Genomic DNA, 26,752 nt, shown 5'->3' on the forward strand with positions numbered 1-26,752 from the left:
TTTATCTTTCCTTTTTATCTTTTCAGCTTGTCTTTTTTGTTTTAATGTTAATATTGTGCTGGTTCAGCATTTTAATTTAATCGAATTAAAAACGGACCATACAGAGGATAATCATACAGATGTACAGTTAAAATTGATTATACCGTGCAACTCGTTTTCCCAAAATAATTTAAACAATAGAAATTAGAAATACTCCTAAAAACATCGACGGAATGAAAAAAAGCAAACTTCTCAGTCACTGTTACGTTAGTGCATGGAGTAAATATATGGTTAGTGGTGGCTCCAGAAACTTGCCGACAGGGGTCCGACACAATAGGCTTATTCGACTGGTGACATTTCGTTGAGTACGAATTTTCGTTGAGTATTATTTTCATTCGACTGGTTCGTAAAACTATGGTAAAACAGACTTCGTTGACAACGAAAATGAACGTAACCAGAATGCGTTAATCAGCGTTAAGTTATGCACGTGACCAAAAAAATATGGCCGATTGGTCAGTTTAGCAACAACATTTGCGTATAATTTAGATTAAATATCAGAAAATGAAAATTATAATATTTACCCACATTATTTTACCACATTGTAGGCTAACAGAATTCAAAAACTGGATGAAAACAGTTTTTTACGGGAAAAACCCATACTGCCACAAATCCGAAGCAGCCTTGATTACGCAGCGTGTATCGCGGTAACTATGCAGCCATTTTGTTTTGTCGAGTATTTACCAGTTTAACAATGAACGACCAGTCGAATACGGCCATAGTATTGGCAATTAAAATGACGTTATTTGGATAGACAGGCAAATTAATACTTTTTGTCCAACTTCCCCGTCGGACGACTGGAGGGGAGGTGGCCACCTCTACTAGTGCCACCACTGGTTGCTGTAGGGAAGTTTCTCCATTCATTTTGGAAACAGAAATATGAATTAAAAGTCATTCATTGTACCAAAAATGCCATTCGACTTGACGACTTGTCAAGATAATTTATGTTGTCAAGTCGACATAATATACATATCATCTCGACATGGCGAGATAGATTATCTTGACAAGTCGTCATAGTAAAAATTGTATGTTGTCATGGCTGAGCTGTCCTTAGAGCATTTTCTCTGTAATCGTTTACCGCGTAGCTGTCAACCCATTCGACCGACCAATCAACGTAATGGAATCCGGTCTTTAAGCAGCGGCAGTGCCGACAGCGGTGCGGCATAACATAAGGTGGGAAAAGCCAGTGCACTTGAATTGTGGGCGTAAATAAAATGACAATGTAGGTTGGCCCATGGAGGTATTATAGTTCACTATACTAGAAATTGCAAATTGCAAGTGAAGTGCTGCGAAGTACAACTGCATATAAATGTTCTTCGAACAAAATTATTTATGCAAGTCAAGTGAAAATAATGAATAATAAAACTATAACAAATAATATGAGACACGACCCATTGTCTATATTAGAACACTTCTCATTGCGTAACAAAGTGGTAATTTTTCATTTTTGTCAAAAAGTGTCAATGGTGAATTATGGTTTAGGTTTTTTTTAAATAAAGTTTCAAAAATTTCTATGTATGTGGAAGATGTAGTTGATTACAAAGGTTACAATTTTTATTTTGAAGACTGCATGGTCTAGGAAGTGTACATTTTTTTATGGGGCAAATTTCCAAGGGCGGGTTTTCTAGGAGCGAGTTGACTGCCAAAGAGTGTTGCCAAAGTGCGAGCCAGCGTGTTATTTGATCACAAGTGCGAGACATATCACAAGTTTGAGCCAGCGAGCCATGACGTCACGACAATAGATAGAGACGTTAGCCAGTTGTGCGAGGTATCGGCTGAGATTTGTGGAGTACAATTCAAAAAAACAACTATAGGTTTAATAATGAATTATTGTGATGTTAAATAGACAATGTTAGCTATCAAACAGCGACGTTGTTTTTCAATAGGACCTTCGTCCCTTCAAGGCTAGGGCTATACCATCCTAGCTAGTCTAGGCCTAGAGTAGGATAAGGCTAGCGCGACATGTGGACGTTGGTACGAGTAGGTTAGTCTACAAACGTCGCCTAAAGTAATTGATTTTACCCGGCAGAACGAAAGAAGGAAACTCCGCTTTTCTTATGCACTCGTTTTTTGACAAACAATGACCTTTCAGAGGTCAAATTGCTGTCAAGAATATGAATTGGCTGCTTCGCAGCAAATACCTCCATGGTTGGCCGAAAGCATATAAAAAGCATGTTTATCAAGCCTGTTTATCCCTCTCTAGATCTGCGCGCCCACTTTCTCCCCTCCCCCGCATAAATTTACAAAAACATTTATTTGCACATAAAACAATCTGATGAACATAAAAACCTGATGAATAAACATTATCAGTTAAGACATTGTGATTGCTCTTCTTTTGAGACAACGTTCAATAAACTTTGTAGGGCCTACATGGAGAGTTGATAGACAAGTACCGGTAATGAACTCTCGGTGAACGACAGAACAGTCATCAAAGTATAATTGTATTGTGAAATGTATATTTGATTTCGAACATAGGCTTACTATATTTTATTGAGTTTAATAACCGTCATGTTAATCTGTTGTTTTTAAAGCATTTGTAGTCTGGCCAATTTCAAGTACCTGCTTGATTTGTATATTTTCCTCTTGTATTGTATTTACCTCGGATATTAAATAAATTTAAAAAAATAAAAATTAATTTTAAAATGACATGCTTCTCCTCGTTGCTGAAGAACAGCAGACCACTTTAGTTTTAAAAGGTTTGAGTTCTTGTAGGACGACTTCTTTGTAAGGGAAGTTTATATTTGTTTATGCCAATGATCCTTTTTCCAGTAGAGCAAAACATAAAATTTATTTTATATATTTTTCTAACCCATCCACTCTGAACACACCAAAGTCTGAACTCTCCATCAATGACGATATCAGTCGTTACTGTTGGTCCAACATGCAAATTAGAAGACGAATTATTTAATCTTATGTAACAAGGCAGTTTCTGGCAATAGTGTGTGACATGGAATTGCCGAAACCGTTCGTGAAATTTAGTAAATCGGGATCATTTCGATGAAGTTAAATCGCGATGGAAAGGAAGGTAGGTTTACTTATGTAGTTGAAAGTGATTAGGTCTTGATTTACATGTTTTATGCGATGGAGAATCGCAAAACCGCGGTAGTCCTATACTTTCAGTTTTTCCAGTGAAAGTTTGTTTAAATCTGGTCCTCTCACGATACAATTTCCTGTCATTGCCTATTGGCCTATTGACTAAATAAGGTTGTATATATCTCATTTTTAGATTTGTCATGGCAATCAAATAATAAAAATAATACAATATATACCTTCCACATTAGATTTTCGCGGGTATGAATATTACAAACAGATAAGAAATAAGCTCTACCAAGCATTCACAGTGACATACCAGACTTATTATTGACTATTGCGCATTGCATAACATAATGGAAGTTCGACCGTAGAGGGCGATATATCTAAACATGGGCGCCGAATTTCGGGAGACAAGAGTCCGTGTGTACTCTGTCGTCTTGAAAATAAACTCATATAGCCTACATATCAGTTGTGTTTGATCATGAAAGTTCGAAAAATGCCGTAATTTTTTGCCAAATCGTCTGAGAAGAAAGATAACAATGACTACACAGGTAAGAAAACGTCACAGTGAGTATGTGATAGCGGAATCCCTAAGAAAAGTCAACTCCAGCATGCCAGGCTAGACACTCCTGGACTCGTCAACTGAGACGGCGGCGACTGTTTCAGTAGGGAATGTCTGAAAGTGGCTTATGATTTATATTGTTACACAGGAAAGTGGAAGCTGAAATAACACATTAAGTTACTATGGGATAAGCTAGGTATGGCCTAGACCCTTGGTATTCTATTAATTATTATTGTTTAATAATAAATGTACGTACGTCAAGCAGAACTATCGTTTGATTACCATTTCAGTTTTGGCCCTTTTTAGAGTTAGAGGCCCTAGTGCTAGCCTAGGCTAGTTGGCTAAAATAATATTTGGAAACAATCAAATCAAATCTTTAAGGGCCCAGGCCTAGCCTACGCATTCCTTGTATTTATAAGCCTAGTAGGAATAGGCTAGGCATATGATTGTTAAAATGTAGACTAGTTAAATCATTAGCAGTAAAACTGTTAAGTTGATTGAAGCTGACACTGACAGTCATTCAACTAACATAGGCTAGACCTAGTAGAAAGTAAGGACTTGATTTAAACAAGCAAATTATATTTGTAATTAAATTATGTTGTAATTGTATTTGTAGGCTCTAAATTAACGATTTATATTTGTAAATGGCAGTAACTGTAATTGTTATTCAAAATAAATTGAGGGGTTTAGCCAGAAAAAAGAAATAGGCTGTCCAAAATGGAAGACGATCACTTGTCGCGTACCGACAAGTGGTGGCATTTGCTAAAGGTAGACCGGGCCCAACTAGGTTAGGTCTGAGCTGAGTAAGCCAAATGGCCGTCATAAATAATTGTTGGCCGCCCAAAAGACGGCCGGACAGCTCGCTGGCTAAGCCCTTGTTCACCATAGAAATTAAAATTTTATTTACATATCTAGGTGTCAGAAGGTGCACAAATCATCAATGTAGTATAAGTATTGTGACAAGACTATCAACAGTACAGTAATAATATCATTATCCCCACTATTCACCATTTGCCTATAGTTCAAAACCCACTTTCTTAAAGCGAGTGGAAATAATAAAATTACGAATGACTAAGGTAAGATAAATCATTATTTTTATGAAAGTAGGTATGTTTAATTTTAAATTGTTAACCTAAAAATCAATAAAATACATCTTCTATACATAAAGCTATAGGCCTCTTCCCTTGAACCCACTCTTCCCTTGAACCCACCAGGGCTTTTCCCTTGGCTCCCAGGTAAAGCTTGAGCCTCGGCCGTATGCAAATTGTTAGCTCAAAATAGCAAATCTTTAATAAGTAATTCGTTCATAACTCGCACAGACTGTTGTTCGCATAAGTGGATCTTTTTTTCTGCTCAAACTAGCATCTGCTCGAAGTAAATTCCGCTTGATTCCACTCAAAGTGACATCTGCTCAAGTTGACTGGTTCCCATTTTGAACATATTAAAAAATACTACCATTGATCCTTGCATTTAAGCCCACCCCCTACTTTACCCCCCAATTTACATCCAGCCTTTGCTTGGGTAAATCTTGAGGATATATGAATGAGTAGCTTAGCCAACCTTTCATAGTTACCAACCGTCTCACATTGTGCGGGACGGTCCCGCGTTTTAAAGTGATTTTGGGTATGGAACACATTTATCACAAGTCTATGCATGATAAATCACAAATTCAGGGGAAAATGTATTTAGCATTAGAAGAAATTTGTTTTAATAAATATATAAAAATAGTCATGCAGTAGCTTAAGTCATTTCGTTATCTCGTTTAAGAATCAATTCTCTTTCCCAACCAAATCAACCCAGCGAACCATGCAATTCGTAGAAGCTAGTAGTTGTGTGCACTCTTGCATGTTCATTGTCACAGCCAACTGTTAATTATGTGACTGGAAAACAGACCTCTGCAGGGGTTCCGCCTCTGGACTTTTTTGGTGTGAAATGAATACGTATTACTCAAATGAACAACCCATGATTTCACTAGTGAAACTACAGTATTTCACTAGTGAAACTACAACAAATTACCATAAAAATGTGTTTTTGCTTGATCATAAAGACTTACTGTCACGATCCCAACCAGGTTATTCAAGGGAGGCGTTTATTTTGGTGGTGTGAAATGGATATACAGTATATACTCAAATAATCAACCCATAATTTCACTTAGTGAAACTGCAACACATAATTACCATGTGTCATTGGTTGATCATAAAGTCTTACTGATCTCGACCATGTAAGAAAAAATGTAAATACTGGAGTAGAACATTAGTATAATATGTTGAGAATGATTTGTTTACAGTCATTTAGCAGGTGTTCATTCAAGGAAGAAATAAACCCATCAGGAGTTGTTTATTCCAAATTTAAAGCGGGGAGTTTTTTTAAAATTAAATACGTATTTTAATTCATTACAAAACATGTCTACTCTTTTTATCTAGTTGAGTATTAAAGGTGTTTTATCATAAAAATAATGCATTTTTCATACAAAGTACAGTACAGTACTCTCATGCTGCAACCTTTCCAATGTCTACTGTACATCTGGAAAAATATATACAGTATAGGCCAAGTATCATACAGTACATCAATTTTGTTTGTGTGGATTATTGTGATGCAATATACGTCACATTGTTATTTCATCATTCCCAACTCTTTTGATAAACTGAAATGTTAGTCTAATTAATGTAAATATAATAAAATATTTACTTTCTTTTTTTTTCCACTTATTCAAAATAATATTTTAAACATACAGTAAAAAAAGAAAGCAAATTACACAATTCACTTTCCTTTTTTAATTATTTTTATTTTGCATTTAACAGCCTGGAGCGAACTTACAGTCAGCTGTTTAGAGGCTGCAGATATTTGATATTTGTTGAGTGCTTGGACCTTTTTTATTTATGAGAAATAAATGCAAAATGTGGCATTATACACTGTATTTGAACTGACGAAGTTGGAGTTGACAAACGAGCACAATCAATGAGCAATCACTTAATTAATTAATTAATTATGGTAGTTCATATTAGCCAACATTATTTTTAAGTAATCATATTAATTTCATTATTTATTAAATGAAATCAAGAAAAATAACCATTTAACCATTTATTGAAAACACTGACACTCGAGGCACTGTGAATGCTTAGAGGAAGGGCAACACATGAAAATTATTTGTTTCCTGAAGTTTGTTCATCTCCATCAAAAGTTTACAAATAGTTCACCAATTCATGGTGTCTGTATACTGTATTTAGTATTAATTATTATTAGTTTTATTTGATTTCTATAATTAGTTTACTGTTCTATTGTGAGAAATTATAACAGATTATTTTAATTGTTCACTAATAATATTTTGAAATGTGATACTGTATTCAATCCAAAATAGCTTCGTATCTTGGCAATTTGTTTTCGTCCATCTCTGAAGTTTTTATACAATAACATTTGTAGGAAGCCCTAGACAGGATACTGCACGTATACAGATAACAAGTGCCTACTTGACAAATAGAATTAAATTGATATAATTATAACTGTAGAAAAGGTCAGTTCAGTGGTGTTTATATAAGGTCACCAATATAATACTATGTACTTAATTAGGGTATTACATTTTTAGCACCATATTTATTTAATTGCAAGGCTGATCCATCCATTGGTTTACTAGGCCAATCACAATGTGAGTTTGTATAGTTTGACTAAACTTCTCTCTCCGATTGAACACGTACACTATAACACCATCCCCTCTCTTTGCAACAAAAATTTAGTTTCTTCTCATTCCCTCGTTTAGAGAATTTTTTCCCAGGACCTGTGCTTCCTCCATTTGTGAGGATGATCATTTGGTAGCCTGTAGTTTATTTTGGCAAGTGTCACAATCCTGATAGTATTTACCATTTAAAGCCACTGCAGACATTCCAAAACCTGGAACTCAAAATGTACGAGACTGGAGGTGCACTGGTGGAGTGCCCCCCCATCTCCAAAATATTGGAAATCTAAGTTTTTTCATGCATGCATTTTGATCTTTCAAAGGTGTCGGTGACATTCAGAAAGCCATTGAATACCAACATTGTTGATAAAGTCAGCGCAGAAAAGAAAAATTGACACTGAAATACTCAATTATTGGTGCCAATAAGCCACTAAATTAGACGTTTTGGTTATTTGGGGGTTCTTTTCTAAAAATTTAGTAGTATTTCAAAAAATTTGAAAGTTGGAAGGTTGGAACATACAGTAGGACATTTTCGCCGCACAACGTTAAGTTACCTTAACCCAACATGCAACGCGATAGCTCCGCCCCTTTTTGTAAACAAATCAAAATACGCACTCCGCAATGCAAGATGAATAGATTATGACATCATCCGTTAACGTTTAGGTTAACGTTGTGCGGCGAAAACTACAGTACCTAGTATCTACTGTAGCACATAATATGGGGTTGAAGGTGAGCATTCTAACCACCAAAGCAATAAATAAAGCCTAATACAGTAGATTTAATTTACCATTTATTTGATGCCTTGGGGCGTTTTTGTCCAGAAGAGTTTTTATCGGGGTGTTTATTTGAGGGAGGAATTTATCTATTTATTTATTTTTAGGTTTAAAATACTCAAATAAACACCCATTAATTTTACAAAACATAATTACCATCAATATGTTTTATTCAGTGGCGGGCCGTGGAATAAATTGCAGGGTATGCTATGTATTGACATTTTTCCTGTATGATGTGCGAGGGTCACGCACGCCCCCTCCCCCTGATAAAAATACTCGCCCATCCACCGGCCACAAACCATGTAGTAAGTAGTTAAAAATCACCTGAAATCACATTATTTTGCGAGTTAGCTCCCCTCACCTAATCACCGATCCCCACTTTACCTTCCCACTCCATCAGCTCCCTTCCATTTCAAGACCCCTACGCCACTGATGCGAGGGTCTGCTAGTAGGAAAAGTTTGTAAGCCTACTACTATACAGGATCAGACTGCGCTATAGCCAAAATACAAATGTATGTTATTTTTTTAATACCGGCATGGTTGTAGTATCTTCTTTTCAAAATAATTCCTATTCCTTTATTTTAACATATTTCAATTCAGATAATAATAATTCAAAGTTTCTTCTATACCGGTTTATATGCATGCAAATTTATTTAAACTTTAATAATTGAGATTAGGCATATACTGTAGATAGAATACCCAATCGGCAGTAGAGGTCCTGATTTGCGAGAAGAAGAGCATGCGCGTTAATTCCAAATGAGGCTCTGGAGGCGGGGTTTATTCTAGTAAATATGGTAATTGAGTTTTATATCTATTCAAAGACAAATGTACTCTCTGTTTCATACTAAGGAAGACTTAATTAAGCTAAAGCCATAATGAATCCAAGTGATAAAAAAAAATCAAATATTTGTTTAATGTTTCATTGGCCTTTGTGATATCTGTTGTAGTGTACAGTAGGCATATGGAAACAATGTGAATGTATTTTGAAATTTATTTTTTGTAGGAATAAAGTATAAAATAATAAAATTAAAAATATGTAAATTCAAAATTAAAAATACATTAATTCACGTTCCTAGTTGGGTATCTATATAAATTTAGTGTGGCTACGTCCTGAGCCTACGGATGCTAAGGTCAGCGCCTTATTGGGGTGAATTGGGGTGTGGAGGTTTTTTTGCAAACAGTTAACAATGTTCACATAATAAAGCCATGTTGTGCACAAGACCTGCAGATCAAATGCTTCTCAAAAGACTCTTTACAGAAATGATATGCTTTTGTATATAACTTGTATAACCAGAGACAAAGATATCCCATTGTTCTGTGCACAATGGGCACCACCATCTAGCCAACTGCTCTTGTGGGAACGACAGATTGGAGATTGACACGGATTATGCAGATTAATTTGAAATGATTAAGAATGAAGCGTGATTATGAAATGTAGAATGTCAAGTTGATTATAAGGTCATAAGGTAGTCAATTGTAAACAATCGCATGCCTCATAAATTAACAATGCTACTGGTCTAATGTAATGTGCTGTAGTCATACAGTGCATATTGAAATTTGTCTTTACAATTTAAAAGTTGAACAAAAATGTTTTTCATGGTCCAAGCAAAAAGCAAAATGCAAAATTATCTCTTTCATAACAAATCAGTTATATAAGCAAATTATGTCCAAATTTTTATTATAATTTCCAATTGTTTTTACAATATTATTATAATTTTGGTGGCAATTTAGTTTTTGTAAATATGAATTTATTATTTTATGGCCTTTCTGTTTTAGATTTTTTATATTCTATTACCATATTCATTCGAATAATGAACACCTTGGGACATTTATTGTTGAAGGGTTTGTGAAGGGGCATTTATTTGAGGGAGGAATTTATTTTTTGGTGTGAAATGGATATGTACAGTACTGTATGTATACTCAAATAACCTCCCCTTAATTTCACTATAAATGTAGCCATACAACACATACTGTACTGTAATTACCTTAAAAAATGTGTTATGTGTGATCATAAAGACTTATTGATCCCAGTCAGGTTAGAAAAAAATGTAATTCTACTGGAGTAGAATGGTCAATGGTAGTATATTAATATACAGTAGCGCCTCTCACAGAAAACCATCTCAAGGCGATTTACACTTTAGAACATCATGTTGAGAATGATTTTGCTTCCATTACTTTTGTTTACAGTCATTAAGGGGGGCATTTATTAGAGGAAAAATATACACCCCAGGCCGTTATTTGAGGTAGGCATTTATTCTAAATAAGGCTCTGGAGGGACATTTATTTGAGGGGGGAATTTATTAAAAACAGGATGTTTATTCTAATAAAATATGGTATATTATGTTTTTGTGCCTGCTTTATATATTTTGTATGCTTTAATAAATACTGTAATTACTGTTTTTCCAGTACTGTATTTATTAAATATTAAATAATATTAAATTGTTAATATTAAATGAAAGTTCACATACAGTACATTGTAAATAATAATTGTACCAATTATGTTTTAATAAATACTGTAATTACTGTTTTTCCAGTTTTTTATTAAATATTAAATAATATGAAATTATTAATATTAAATGAAAGTTCACATACAGTACATTGTAAATAATAATTGTACCAATTATGTTTTAATAAATACTGTAATTACTGTTTTTCCAGTATTAAATATTAAATAATATGAAATTATTAATATTAAATGAAAGTTCACATACATTGTAAATAATAATTGTACCAATTGGAGTGCTACTATACAAAATATACTGTACATACGGTAAGAAACAACTGACAATAATGATTGATAAACCGGTAGCGAAGTCCATACAGATAAACTGATGTCATTCAAACCGTAGGTGAGAGGATCTGCAGCAACCTATCAATGCAACCAATACCTTTACTTAACAATTGGAATTTTTTTAAATCTTAAATAATCTTATGAATTAATATATATCTTGTTTGTCGGTATGCACAACAAGGTTATTATCTGGAGGCACTATAATATTACATACCATTGTAATATGTGGTAGTTATATACAATTAACAATAATAAATGATTTTATAAAGAAGTTTATTGTTTTTAGATTGGAGTTTTTGTGTTCCAAAAGCACCTTTGTTTTTTAAAGTGTGTCACTGATATAAAAGTCTAAATAAATATTATTTATAAATGGTATATATAATACTTTCATTGGACTTTGCCAGAAAGAATGTTAACTGAAATTTTCCCAAAGGATTTTTTGTACATTCACCTTTTTCCTAAAAAAAATTTTGATTATTAATTTTTCTAGAAAGTAAATGTACAGTATTACCATTTGAATTTACAGTAATCATTCACTTTATTAGCATTTTCACAAGTGTACAAACATTACACTAGGAGGAGGGGTTGACAAATGTGTACACTTTTACATGCATGAAAATGTTGGTTCTAAATAACATGCAATATGTAAAATAATGGATTTTTATGACCAATTAGAATGTAACCAGGGATATAATATACATTGGAATGAAACCAAGTACAGTAACTTTTGTTGACTTCACAAAAAATGGAGAATAGCTTTGCAAATTCAACATCTTTTATGTACAGTTTCAGAGGGGAGGGATGGGCTACCGAAAGAGAGTACAGTTTGAAAATGTTGATAATCGTGAACAACCCATTGTTCACATAATAATAAACACCAAAAAAAGTGTCGTCTGTTTTTAACCTTGCATTATTTAATGCTTTCAAATTCCTTAGTGGTTTGTTTCCATTCATTTCTCATTCCCATGATAGTGGTTATGAGTTATGCTTATGATCTTTTACTATTATTGCACAATTCCGGGGCCATCTACTGTAACTCTGCCTCTGTTTTTTTTTCTGCCTGTGCATTAAAGTATTTAATTAGAAATGAACAAATACTGTATAGTTTAGATATTGACAATACATAGACAGATGGACTTGTCAAATGTCCACCGTTGGGATGTTAACAACAATTTTCTGAAGTTAGGCACCAATACCTGAAATATGCAGGCTCCATTTTTACCGCATCACTATCGAAATGTTGCACCTTTTTGATGCATCAGACTCATCTTGAAAACATCCACAAGGCATCAAGGTTATGTCTATTCAAATGATAATTTCAAAACACATAATTCAGTGGCTTTTGTGGTACAACAAAGAGTGAATGAATAAATACAAGTGACTACTCATATTCAAAATAACATAAACAAACACCAAAAGAAATCACTGTTAATAGTAATATACTGTATTGTTACAAAAATGAATACAGTACTGGAACTTACATCCAAAATACTATAATTATTGCTTTTCTAAGCTGTTTTGTTTACTTTTTTCTAAAAATAAAGTAACTTATTGTTTGATATTTTTAGAATACATGATCTTTTCAAAACCTCTTCAAATGTCTGTTATTTTGTTATGTTTAGAACAATAGAGCCGCTTATATTTAGCAAAGTGACATCATAGGTCACAAAAAGAGCAATGTACAGTGTATGTAACAAAACTTAGTTTGATTTAATTAGTAATTTACACTGTAAGGGCATTTTATGATCATTTTAGTTATTTTTATTTGTTAACACACGGTGGTTTTTATGGCCTACTGTTATTGTTAGACCTCCATTATTTGATATTTTTGCTCTTACAGTATTTGTTGCACTGGACCAAAACAAATTTCCATGTTAAAGTACATGTGTATCTAGTATCTGTACCTTGTATCTGGTTGCATTTCATTGTGAGATTTCATTGAAGATTCCAATTAGATATCTGGATATTAGTTTGTTACATGCCTCTCAAACATATTGCAACAAAGATTAATAATCTTAAATACAAAGATATTTATAATGAACACAAGTATTTTGGGCTGATGCTCTTTTAATTCTTGTTAAATATTTGAAAATATTTTAGTTTATAAAAAAATTCTAACCCTGTGCATTTTGATTGAAAAATGTGCACTTTTCTTCTTTTATATGTCAATAATTTATGAGGAATTCAGTTTATCATTCTACCACAAAATTTTGGTCACAGGTGTTCAGTAGGAAAAACCATGTTCTACTTGCTCTATTGTAGATAGTCCAAAATAGAAAGAGCTTTATTTTTTCATCCTTGAAGCTTTTTGTAATTATTGTTTTCCTGAAAAATAGCTGGTTCTTTTATGTTATTGTATATGCTGTCGAGTATACATTACTAAAAAATACATGTGTATGATGTCAGAAATAAATGATTGGTAAAAGGGACTTGGTTGATGTCTGTGAAAAAAAAATCATATATAGGCCAAATCTAATATTAGTAGCTAAAACTTATTGTTAGTGCAATTATAGTATTCTAGATATGAATTCTATCCATTTTAATTGAATTTTGTAGTTATGGTTACAAAATATCTTGTCCTTTTGTTCTGGGTAAATAGTAATACATGATTAAAATTTGGGGATAAAATTTGATATGTGAATAATGCAGATATCTGTCGACTGTATGCATGTTCTTATTTTTCTATAAATGAGAGGCGATTTAATTTCAGTTACAGTACCTAAAAAATACATGTGTATGAAGTCAGAAATAAATGATTGGTAAAAGGGACTTGATTGATGTCTGTGAAAAAAAATCATATATAGGCCAAATCTAATATTAGTAGCTAAAACTTATTGTTAGTTTAATTATAGTATTCTAGATATGAATTCTATCCATTTTAATTGAATTTTGTAGTTATGGCTACAAAATATCTTGTCCTTTTGTTCTGGTTAAATAGGATTACATGATTAAAATTTGGTGATAAAATTTGATATGTGAATAATGCAGATATCTGTCGACTGTATGCATGTTCTTATTTTTCTATAAATGAGAGGCAATTTAATTTCAATTACATCACATTTTTATGACACTTTTCTGCTAATTACGGAAATACTCTTTCACTGATAGATACAGTTTCTGTTTATGATAGAATCATTTATTAAGATGTTATTAAACCTTACAGGTGCAATGTATGTATGGTATTAATTGCATGTCACGTCACTTTGTTTGTGATCAGTATACAGTGTTTATAGTAAGGGTGATTAACAGTAGATTGCTTTTGTTTAGTTACTGGTAATATATAGTATCAATTAACATTTGAGTAAGATGTAAAGTAATGGTAATGGTTTTTGGATATAGTGCCTTTTCCAGAGGATACAAAGCACCGTGTATTAACTGTAACTCAATTCAGTGATTTTTTTTTAACCTTGTATCCATTTTACACCAAAGAAATAAATGCCTCCCTTGAATAAATACCCCCCCTAAAAATCCCTTCTCAACAATAGACATATTTAGTAAATTGTGAGATATATACAGTAGCTTCATAGAAATTGAAATTTTTGGGCTTACTGTTTTCTTCTGTAATTAGCTGTCAAAATTAAAATGCCTAATTATTTATTTAACACTACATAATGAAGTAAAATTATGAACTTTTTTAGCTTTTCGGGCATCACAGTTTCTTTAAAATTGTCTTTCTAAATTATATTAAAGTAGAATTTTTTATTTAAAAATCTGGATTTTCATTGATATCGAAGGTAATGATTTTTTATATCAACATTCATATATTTAAAATGACAAATGATTGTTAATACATAATGATAATTTATTACCATCCAGTAATTTGTCAGTTAATTTGACGTCTATATATAGTGGACTAATCTAGGCGAGTATTTAACGGTGTTATACATTTTTCAAACAAGAAAATGAGAATGAAATTTCTAAAGCCTACTAAAGTATACACTGACGTAAAATAGATTATTTCAGAGATCGTGAAATTCTGATGATCGACCAGGTTGTCACTCATTTCCTTTTCATACAGGAAGTGACATCCCATGTTTAAACCTGGCCTAAATGACTTGTACCTTCCTATGTACTGTACATACTCATATCACAACATGTCCACTGATTATTAATAATTGGTAGGAAATGACTTAATACTTTATGTGGCAAATTTGTATTGTGATACACCCAATTACTGTTTACTTAAAGATTGCAACATATTTAATCCTTTTTAAAATATTTTTTAAAATTTAAAAATTTAGAATTCGACAAAAGATTAATAATATACATCGTTGTAGTTTTACAGTAGGATATTTCATTTTTTTGCTTCTTTTTGTTCATTTAAAGAGCATAATATGCAACTTTATTGTATTATGCACTATATAATACTTATAATTAAATAATAATTATAATGATAATTATAATATACTTAGAAGCAGATAAAATTCTTTCATGATTTAAGTCTATTATTATTATTGTTATTATTATTATTATTATTATTATTATATAATACAATACAATAAAAACAAGTCCAAATTAAAATTATTCACAAGAGTATTGCATTTAAGTATAATTAATATTCTATGGAAAATTATAATTTAATAATTTATTAACAATAATAATTTTTTCTCACGTGCAAGTTCAAGGATAACAATACAAAATCTGGAAATATTATTGCTACAGTAATACTAATATCTGTACACTATTCCTTTAAAATACATTAAATATAAGGATTGCACAATGTGGAAAAACAGACTGAATTTTTATTTTTTTGAAATTCGAATTTGGAGTAATGGATGAAGTAGGCAGCTTTGAGAAAGTATTTCATTTTCTACTTGGCATTATTGGTATATTTTTTCTTATTTTTTATAATAATGTAAAAAAATATGTCTTCGTCAAAGAAGCAGAAAATTGTATCTGGAATATAAATGATTGTTTTTCATCAAGGTGTTGTGTGTAATGATACAATAAGATTTGCATAACTCTTCTTTTTTTTTTTCCTCACAGTAATACATACCTGCACTCATTGTCAGTATTGTGCATGTTTCTCTTTCATGCACTAATGAATACTTATAATAATATTCAATGATATGGAAGGAGTTAACGCGCACTGTACATGAGGTGCTCTAACACCTTTGTCATGCATCACCGATTCTGCGATTCAACAGCATAAAGATTTGTACAGTATTGCATGATTAACATTTAGTACATTGTAAAGAAGACCTAGATTTTTTTAAACATTAGCTCATTGGTATAATGGTAATTTTTAAAGGAATAAAATCTACTGTATTTGTAAGTTTTCATTAGCAATTTTTCAGATTATTTGTACTTGAATGGTACTGTACTGTAGTTTGAAATATAATAAGTACAGTATATAATAATTTTCAAGTGTGTATGACTTATGAATGAAATCTTATAATGAAATTCTGTTTTGAGCTATTTCATATAATTAGCATAAATTCATATCAAATGTACAATTGTTATTCAAATTAATATATATCTTCAAATAGTGATACTGCTTGCTGCTTGTGGAAGAGTTTAAAATATACATTTATGGTAGAGAACAAATAACATCCTAGAAATTTAATGTATGCTTGCATTTATTATAATTACGAAGTGTGTTAAGGTTAAGTTTTGAAATATTGTTTAGTAAATTATTACTTGTTAATTGAAAATTTAGTGTGTTCACTAAAGGACTAGCAACTACGCTGTAAGAGTATTTTTTGCATTCAGCACTGGCAATGTTTCAAGCTCTTTTGTTTTTAATTATGCTGGTATTCACTCTTGTTTTAGCTTTCATTAATTATATTCCTCAACATTTGCACAAAATTGAAAAAAGTATGGCTTACAACAACATAACATTTCATGGTACAGTAGTGCATTGTAATTATAAAATGACTTTCAGTATCTGTTTGCTTTTTATTTCATTTTTCATGATATGTTTGCTAAACATATTAACATCTGTTTTTAAGGCGGATGGTAATTTTCAGTATCGAGACTGGAACACAATGTATTAAGTTAGCTTCATATTCTTTTTGTTAAATGACTAACTTGTTTATTCACCAAAGATAAATGAATTCTTTATACCAAGCAGATACATATGTATTGTTTTCATGATTTAATTGATCCAGAGCTTGATTTCTCTTAGCAGTCTTTGTTTGCATCTGAATTGTGAATTAAATCATGTTTTTTTTTCAATTGTATCTGTTGTGGTCCAGACCCCTACTGGGCACCAATTTGATCACAGTACCAATAGAAATTATAACATGTTTCCTGTTTGTGTGATAAATATGTTTATACTTGTGGCATTGTAATTTTTACATACTTATGAAATGTAAAAGCTGCGTGGGTCACCCTAGTGTTAAACAATTAATAATAATAAAATAATCTGGGCTATTTTTTTTTGGTAGTGTGTTCAGGTGAAGTTGGATCTTGGTCATCGTGCAGCATTCCGCAAGACACCAACGCCTGAGGGTTTCACGCATGACTGGACGGTGTTTGTCCGTGGCCCAGATGGCAATAACATCCAACATTTCGTGGAAAAGGTCATATTCTTCTTACATGAAAGCTTTACCAGGCCTAAACGAGGTAACTAAAAATTTGATTTGATTTTGTTTTTCAATTTAGTTGACAAGCTGTTGATGAATTGATGTATTTCAAATTGCATTAATAGATTGTATTTATTGTATACCTTTGGATGCTTGTTAATAAATAGTGGTATTTGCATTTCCAACATTCCTGAATTGAATTAAATTAAATAGAATTATATTAATAGAATTATTTTTTTTTAAATGTATATAGTATTAATACCATATTAATTCAAGATATGATTTGGAATGCAATTTTTCCAAAATGTCAAGACAAAATGAAATATTAATTTTTCATCTTATTTACAAACAGAAATGAGAAATTGACAAACATTCTAGAAACATTTTTATTCAACTGTGTTTGGCTTTTATTATTATAATTATTAATATCAGTTTAAACTTTTTTTTTTTTTTGCAGTGGTGAGGGAACCTCCTTACTCAATTACAGAGGTAGGCTATGCTGGCTTCCACCTGCCAATTGAGGTGCACTTCAAGAATAAAGAGGAGCCGAAGAAGGTTGTCTTTGAGTATGACATGTTTCTCCATCTTGAGAACTCGCCACCTGTCAATCATATTAGGTACGAGAAGCTCACGTTCAGAAACCCGACCGAGGACTTCAGGAGGAAGCTGTTGAAGGGTGGCGGGGTAAGACGTCTTTTCATTTTGAAGATTCAAGTTGATGGCTACTGTTGAAAAAGAAACAAATTTCTGATCATTTTTGTGTAGGGAGATTTGGAGGTTTGCTATGTTTGTTTTTTCGGGCCTAGGAACTCCATACACTTTTGCTTTATGTTAACATTATTCAATTGCAGATGTGATTTGACAACTATAAATATTTTACTCATCATAAAAGAATGTTATTAGGAATTCTTTTCACATCTGGCTGTAGGGCTATTCACTCCCTACCCCAAAAAAAAAAAAATTGGAGGCATTGTTTCTAGTAGGGAAGAGATGTTGAATAATAATTTGCATACTGACATTCTCAGATGTTTGTTTTTTACTTGAATAAACTTTATAAATATGTAGATACACAAAAACGGAATAAATATATTAACATTTTATCCTCTTTTCTTTTCTTTCAATTATTAGGTTGGAATCCTCCCTGATGCACCAGACCTGAACCCTGGAACTTTTGAAACTACTACCACTACTTCAGAGGAGACCACCTCTTTCCCCGTTCACACCTTGGAGGTGCCCAAGGTGAAGGGCAAACCCCATGCTGCTGCAAGTAACGCTCTTGCTGCAAAGAAATCCAAAGAGAAAAAAGTAATTTATGGCACATTCTATTTAATGCACTTTGTATTTTGTACCACATATTAAAATTTAAAAAGATCATCTAATAATTACTTCTTCCAACTTTGGACCCCTGTTTTTTAACTACAGCTGATTTTGTTTTTAATAACATATTCTATAAATATCGTTTATATTTTGTATTTTACAGGAAAGTTCAAGCAGAAGTCCGGTGGCCACAAAGCCAAGTAAAGGAAAAGAACCCAAGTCCATTACACCGAAAGAAAGTAAACCTAAAGACCCTAACAAACAGAGTGTCAAACGTCAGAGTAGCACCTCCTCAGTGCCGGAGCAAGTCAAGAAGCGCAAGAAGAGTTCTTCTGGATCCAAAAATGGTGAAAAAAGCGAAAAGATAAGTTCTAGCGAGAAAGTCAAATTAAAGGAAAAATCTCAAAAAGTTAAACAACCCAGAGTAATATCAAATGAACCTTTATTTAAACCAGAGGCTGTACTTGAACGCAAGAACAAAACAAAACCAGAACCATTGAAGAAGGTACTGCCACCGTTTGAGGCAGAACTTAGCACTGAGGAGATAGAGGACGTCCCCTCTCCAGGTTCCAGCACAAGTTTCTCGTCATTTCCGAATAAACAAAGCGGGGGCGCACTTAATACGCTGATGCAGGAATTTATGCAAGAATCTGACAACGAAGATCTAGACGATAGTAGCGAAATTGTCACTACACCCTTTCAAAGCGGACCTTATAAGGCAGCGTTGTCTGATGACAGTGACAATGAAGAACCAGCACAACTGGAGTCCCCAGCACCAACGCCTCCACCGCCACCCCCAGTTGAGAAACCGAAGGTCGTTCAAAAGTCGATTAAAAAGAAAGCAACTAATGGTAAAAAGAGTAGAGTCAGTGAAAAGAAAGAACGGACTGACATTAAAAAGGTCAAAACGGCTTCAAATAAGAAGTCGGATCTCGATGAACTAACTCATCTTCACCAAAGGTTGATGAGTTTGCAGAACCGTGAACATTTACAAAAAGTGGTTGACCTCATCGAGGAGACTGGCCTCTTTCAAATTACTACCTCAACCTTTGACTTTGATTTGTGCTCACTTGATAAATCTACAATACAGAAATTACAGAATTGCATTGAAACACTTGTAATGTGAAAAGAGGTGTATTATAGTCCCCAGTGGATCAACTCATAATTTGTGTGCTATATGTGAGTTTTGTAAATTATTCAGTGCTATATACAACTGGCACATGTGTCCATGTATTCAAGAATTGTTGCTATGTTTGTTTCATCCTCCGCGCAGAGCATGGTACTTTCTATAACAAGAGGTCATGGTTCTTGTTTCCATTGAATTGGTGGTAGCCGTAATGCAGTATTCGCGGTTTCAGCAGCTGAAATGAAAGAAGAGAATACAAACTTTCACTTCATTTGCATATTTATATTTTCAAATACCATCTAATTATATTACAATCAAATTTGTAGCTGTCTTTAAATTATTCATTTATTTGGTAATTTGCGTATAAAGTTAGGATTAATCATTTCTATATTTTTTTAAAATAATGGAATTTCTCCAATTTTAAATGCTTTAATCCTAAAAATACAAATTGATTGATAAATATAATTTTAATTGGATGATTGCATTTGTAAATTCAGTTTAAATTATATGGTCATTGCTAGTTAATAATGCAAAAACAATTCCTAGAAATCTCAATCATTATCATAGTCACTGATCTACCCCACAATTCTTCACTCAGTTTTAGGCATTGTGGGGAAGCCAGGTAAGTCTAATTGCTGCATTGAATATTAATTTTAATTAAGATAATGATTAATTATTTTCCAACAGTATTTATAGAAAGTTGATTTGCCATTTTTGTGTGTTCTCAGCATTGCCAAAATTAGATGTAAGTACAGCATCTGGAATGCTGGACTTTATTTTTTATTCAATTTTATATTGGTTTTTATTAAATTTAATACATTTATTTTCAACTAAAATTTACCTGTGTTAATTCGAAAAGGTGCCCTTTTCAAGGAAGCCGAATTTAGATAGGTTTTTATATAGTATAGATTTATTGAACTGAACCTTGTATTCATAATATTTTGATAATTTTGAAGGTAGCTAGACCATGGATCAAATTTGAATACAGTCACTCCTGCTTGAGGATCAAATTTGAATACAGTCACTCCTGCTTGAGGATCAAATTTGGTAGTCTTATGCCACATATCTGTAACTTGATTCATGTCTTCACAGCCTTTTCATTGGTTTGTTGTTGAGCTTCATAGAGGGTCAAATGCATTGGGCTGATTTGGGGTGGTGGCTCTGATTGAGGGGCTGATTGGGGGTGGTGGCGGTGCTCATTAAGTGAGGGGGTGGTAGGTCGCAAAATATGGTATGAAGTGGTTTTTAACTACTTGAACGTGATGATGGGGACTACTTGAACGTGATGATGGGGGAACAAGCTTTTGTGGGTGGGGGTGTGCACACCAACTAGGTACGCCACTGTGTAGTATTACTGTAAAGTGGGAGGACTCGTGAAACTTTTATCATAGAGCAGCCATCTTTTGGTTAAAGTTTAGACTGCACTCCAGTATTCCTATGGCATAACATTCATCCTTGATTTCATATTTTAAGTGCTTACATTAAACTGTTCACTCTAGTGCTGGGTTTTGTAGGCCTATTGAAACATTCATCACAGAATGGCCATTTTAACTTATCTGAAGGTCATTATCCTGCTTCGTACTAATTGGATCAAATGCATTATATTATATTTCGCATGATTTGAATTAGAACAGGTTGGTCCTTACTCGGAATTAAAGACGGTGTCCTATATTATGAATAAAGTATTCATTCAAACATCAGTCTAATATAGAATGTACAATATAATCATCATGAATGCTTGCTCCTGTATTTCCATTACAATTTATACACTGACATTGCAGAGTATTTACTGATGGGTTAGGTTCGAGTGTTTGGTGCAACTTTTGTTTGGAATTTTCAGCTCTATTCATGTGACTGATAATGACAGTTAAGTTTTTTGTCAGGTTGTCATATATTTCAATTCTGTGAGTGACTTGTAATCTGACAGGATAAAAGCAATTCTGTGATGCTCTATGAACTAAATCTTGTTATGAGGCTTAGGGATTGCAGTAAAAAGGATTTGAACCCAGGACCCTGAGATCAAGCATCTTAACCTGTGAGCTACATTTATGTTTTATTGGTCACCAAATCTAAGAATTTCATATCTTTTAAATCCCATTTATTCGGCATTACATTAAAATTTACAGAAGTACAAAAATATATCAAAATACAAAAATACAATAGAGAAAAATGTCATAAAAATTAATAAAAACCACAAATTCAAAAAAACAAACAAAAAGTTATAAAAATCATCAATAATAAATTTGAGTTACCTTGAACATCATATACCACTTTAAAAAAATTGAGGTTTCAGTATTGTTTAATATTTTAATTTTTCTTGCACTGATTTTTCAGATGGTCCAAATAGCTTCTGTAAAGTTTGTTGGTTGTGTTTAATTCTCTTGGCGTGGAAACAGACCAGCAGTTGTTTAGTGTTGGCTCATGAATAATTCATTGGCGAAAAGTATTATATTACTGTAAGACATTTGTTGTAAATGTAAAAAGGATGACAACAGGGATGGTAACACTGATTGGATGTGTGCTGTATTGGTAGACAGTAATGTGGGTTGGTTTACAAAACAATCTATGAAGCATGGAAATGCACCTATTTATGCTGTAGAGTATACACATTTTGTTATGGTCTTAATGGCTACACATGTTTAACAGGTAATTGTTTTGTATACAACAGGAGATCAATTTGGGGAGAAAAACACTTTGTCGGGTAGAAAAAAAAAATATATGTAGTTTTTACATACTATATTAGTAGATTCTAAAATTGATTAAATAATCCTTTGATAGCCCTAAATTATCATAGTTTCTAGCAGCCACATCCCTGGATCACTTCTGAGAGAGTCCACCCTTATTTATGGAAGTGTATGAATATTAGTCTGAGAAACACAAATTTCTATTACACACATTTGTTTCTAAATTGAAATTAATTATTGTTGAGATTGGAAAATGAGAGTTAAATACAGGCTGTGACTATTCAAATCAAATATTAAAATGATTTTTGCTGTCAAATCTAAATTGGGGGGGGGGGAGCCCTCTTAAAAGTTGAAATCAGCTGTTGTAGAAATAACACCCTCATAAGGATGTCTGTGGATCCATTGCTGCCTTGTGATGGATACTGTATGTGTTTAATAATGCTACTTACCTTTGGAATGGTTGAAATACAAATAGCCCCTTGTAAATTTTTAATTTATTTTACTGCCATTTTGATAATAAATTTTATGTACTGCCTTTTGTGGAAAATTTTATTTTTAAGAGATTTCAGTATTTAAAGTGTTGTTTGAACCTGTTCCCTGTTTGATATAGTGGAGAAATAAATAGAAATATTAAAATGTCAGGTATTATAGAATTTTTTACCCATATCTAATTTTTGCCTATATTTATATAAAGAATAAACTTATTTACATTTTTTCTGTTCTTTGAAACATTGGTATAGAAATTGAAATTTTTATTATCTTCACTGTATTATTTTAAAATAAATGCAATTAATCTAAATGAATTAAATTTATTAATTTTTTTTTTACTTAGAAAGTTTATTCATCTGGGAATAAAATTGTGAATTTTAAAAAATGAATTTGTTGGGCAAAGTTTTAAAATAAATAATGTGAGCGGTCCTTTCAAGTTGCCTTGGTTTCATCCTGCATCCAACGTGGCTTGGATTTTTTTAATATATAAAGTTAATAAATAATATAAATTGCCTTCAATTATTGTACATCTTGATTTTGAGCTTAAATATTATATTTAAACAACTGTTTAAATTGTTACCACACTTAAAATGTGATCCGTTTCTCATCATTTTTAAGAGAATGCTAAACACTGAAAACCAAATGTCATGATGTGTTATTCACGACAATAAATTTGAATCTGAATCTGGGATGCCCTACCTCCCAAAAGAGTGCGTAATGAAATGATGAATGTTGTCATTTTGAGATAATTTTTTTGTCATGTTCATAAAAAGATCACGTACACTGTTTACCCTTCCCTGCCCCAGTGTTTTTTATTTTTCAACTTAACCAAAATGCAAAAAGGTTTAAAATCACTAATGAAGATGTTTCATTCTTATAATGTTAACAGTGACTTGCTTTGTCTCTGTAGTTTCTAGATACAAGCATTTGAAAATATACTATTTATGATGAGCTAAAAAACAAAATTTAGAATTCAGATGGCTTACTTTTTATATTTAAGTAAGTTGTTAACTTTCATTTAACCATAAATTGGAGGGTAGACAGTTAATCACTGGGAGTTAACCACTTGTTTTTAATAGCTTCTTAGATGAGCTCAACATTTTTATTGAAATTTTAAGGTTTTTCATATTACAGTGGTGTATTTTTAGTTTATGGTGGTGTTTTAAACCCATTTTGTTTTTGTTATAAATAACATGGTATTTTCAAACCAACCAAAATAATGCTAAAGGTTTTAAAACAAAATGAATAACTACTCAAGTAGTAATCATGCCACTTTTATAATGAAATAATTGTTTAAATGTTAAATGTTGTTTTCTACCTTTTTATATATTATTGGATTTAGGCCTTTATTTTTTTGTGTGTTTTGACAGGCATGTTCAGGTATAGGGATTTTTGGGAACGACTTATTGTAACCATGGAGAGATTAATCCTTCCATGCTGTAACCCAATTGTCTTTTCCACGTCCCTTTCTTACTTTTCTTTTTTTAAATTAGCACTTAGTTGTAAAACAGGGTTAGCAAAAAACTTAATAGTTGAAAACAAAGGGTAAAGAAAAATTATTATTAAGTAGACTAGCAAGTTCACCAAAGGACCTATTTCTGTTTTATCAGCCGTGTTCCAGAGTATTAAGAATATGAATTTTCGGGTGAAAAAATATTTTTTTTTAAATTTTAAATCAAGTTTTCGTCCATGTTTTTTTAATCCTGCAATATGATCAAGTATAAAATGTAAATCATTTAAGCTTAATTCTTATACATGTAAACATCCCTAGTATTCCATGGCAATATTTGATTGTGTTTGGTAATAATACATTATCCCACTTTATAAAAATTTGTTTTGGATACATGTGTGCAACATATTTTGTTTAATGATTCTGTATTTTGTAAAAAGAATGTCAATCATAGTGTTCATATGTTCTGAAATGGACAATTAATGTAAATAAGTAATTAACTTCTATAGTTGACAACATTGTGTTTGTTACCCTCTGTAATTAATTTGAAATGAAGATTGAATAATTGTTGCATTATTATTATTATCATCATCCCAGACATGTAGAAGACAAAAGCAACAGTAATTCAGGTTGATGATTCAAAAGTTACCATATATTATGTATTCGTTTTTATGACCATAGAAGTACAGTCATTTTATTTTTATTTTATTTCAAAAACAATTTTTATGTTTGGAATATTTTGTTTGTTGCACTCTATGCATCTTCATTCCATTATTATTACCTTTATTTAAAACATATTTTAGTTACATATGTATATTTCATGTTTATTTCTATGTTGATTCTTATACCCGATTCACACGTGGCTGTATGTAACACAGGATGATTTCATTAATAGGAAGCTTTCGATCTGCACGACGATCTGACACTAGAACAGATTCACTCATGTGTGGCGTTCCAGGCAACGAGAACAATTTAATGTTCTCTCGTGCGCAGTGATGTCATTGCGTTCTACGTCCTACTGCGCCGTGCAATCAAAAGCTTCCTAATGTCTCGGAAAGTCCTTGTAATATTTGGAATGCGTTCTGTGTAACGTTTTGTCTCATGAATCTGGTTAGCTAATAAATAGGCTAAAAATCATTTCAACATGTAATCTTGATTTCAGAACAATTCATAAAAACTAGTTTATTTAATCAACAAATTCCATACAAGCATATTTAATTTTTCCTTTATCATAAACATTGTTATATAAAGTGTGTTTTTATGTACAGTATCTTAAGTTCAAACTGAAAAAGTCATGAATAGAGAATTGCATGCGTTAGTGGTAATTAGAGCAGTAGTTCAAATAAAACTGTGCTAGTCGTAGGAAATAGTTACCAAATTTGTAGTTATAGGTTATGTTTTGTGTTATTTATTTTATAAATAATTATGAATTATTTTATATTGTGTTTTATTGTCATTCTGTTCTCTGTGGTAATATTTGCAATACGTGAGATCTGGTAAAGTACTACCCAACAACCCCACCCATGGGTGGGTTGGTATGGCAGCGCACAAGTGGTATGGGGTGCTGGTTGAAAATAAAGAAGCAAATAAGGATAACAAATTTAGGAAAAATGTAGGGGTGTGGGTGGGGTGGAATAAAAAGAAAAACTAGAGATAGTATGTTCAATAGAACATGAACCCAGTTTTTAACCTCAACATGTGTACACCCCATGTTTGGTAGGAGTCTGTCTAATGCAATTGGTCCAATCGTTAGTCACTAGCAATATTTGATAATTTTCACTATAGTGACCCTTGTGACTTTTGACCTATAGGTGAAGAGTATTTTTTCATGTTTAGAAGGTCCTAAGGATCATTCCTGGTAAATTCAATGCACCCACGGATATAAAGGGCCAAAGTGATTCATGAGGCTATAAAAGCCTAGCCCATACATATTCACAATAAATTGGCCTGGTTATATAACCTTTAAAAACACATTATAAAGGTAGTGGTCTACAAAATTAATTACTATTAATTACTTACAAGATGTTGTAAAATCCTAAATTTGATGTTTTTGTGTTCCTATAATTAATATTATGACTCATCAGTTAAAACCAGTTGTAGCCTATAATGGAATGTTGTACAATTTTAGGACACTACACATGTCTCTTATGGGACATTCACCAGTTGACGTTTTCCTGCAAAAACGGCTGTGATTTACAGCATCAATCGGAATCGCTTTATTTTGGTGACAGATTATATTTTTGCTTTGATTGAACTGTACTACTACTACATTGACCCTGCTGACAGATCAAATT

At 32.3% G+C, this 26,752-nt stretch overlaps 1 protein-coding gene across 2 annotated transcripts; it reads left to right on the forward strand.

Moving 5' to 3' along the window:
• The first annotated feature begins 2,920 nt into the window (after positions 1 to 2,920).
• Positions 2,921 to 25,896, forward strand: LOC117122524 (protein ENL-like). 2 transcript variants are annotated; one of them, XM_033268111.1, is made up of 5 exons: positions 2,921 to 3,061; positions 17,255 to 17,432; positions 17,850 to 18,076; positions 18,521 to 18,697; positions 18,873 to 25,896. In XM_033268111.1, exons 1-5 carry the CDS (start codon positions 3,050 to 3,052, stop codon positions 19,833 to 19,835), a joined length of 1,557 nt encoding a protein of 518 aa, XP_033124002.1. In that variant the 5' UTR covers positions 2,921 to 3,049; the 3' UTR covers positions 19,836 to 25,896. The 2 variants fall into 2 exon arrangements, with proteins under 2 accessions (XP_033124002.1, XP_033124001.1); XM_033268110.1 differs by lacking the exon at positions 2,921 to 3,061 and adding an exon at positions 3,440 to 3,620.
• Positions 25,897 to 26,752: the final 856 nt, after the last annotated feature.

The sequence above is a fragment of the Anneissia japonica genome, unplaced genomic scaffold, assembly GCF_011630105.1.
Source record: "Anneissia japonica isolate Jap-2015-1 unplaced genomic scaffold, ASM1163010v1 scaffold1889_len2455224_cov183, whole genome shotgun sequence".
Taxonomy (NCBI): Eukaryota; Metazoa; Echinodermata; class Crinoidea; order Comatulida; family Comatulidae; genus Anneissia; species Anneissia japonica.

What these genes read in the sequence shown, in the direction of transcription:
- LOC117122524 (XM_033268111.1), top strand. An exon ending in CTTTACCAGGCCTAAACGAG is followed by an intron (nt 17,433 to 17,849) that starts GTAACTAAAAAT and finishes TTTTTTTTGCAG; the next exon opens with TGGTGAGGGAACCTCCTTAC. An exon ending in AGCTGTTGAAGGGTGGCGGG is followed by an intron (nt 18,077 to 18,520) that starts GTAAGACGTCTT and finishes TTCAATTATTAG; the next exon opens with GTTGGAATCCTCCCTGATGC.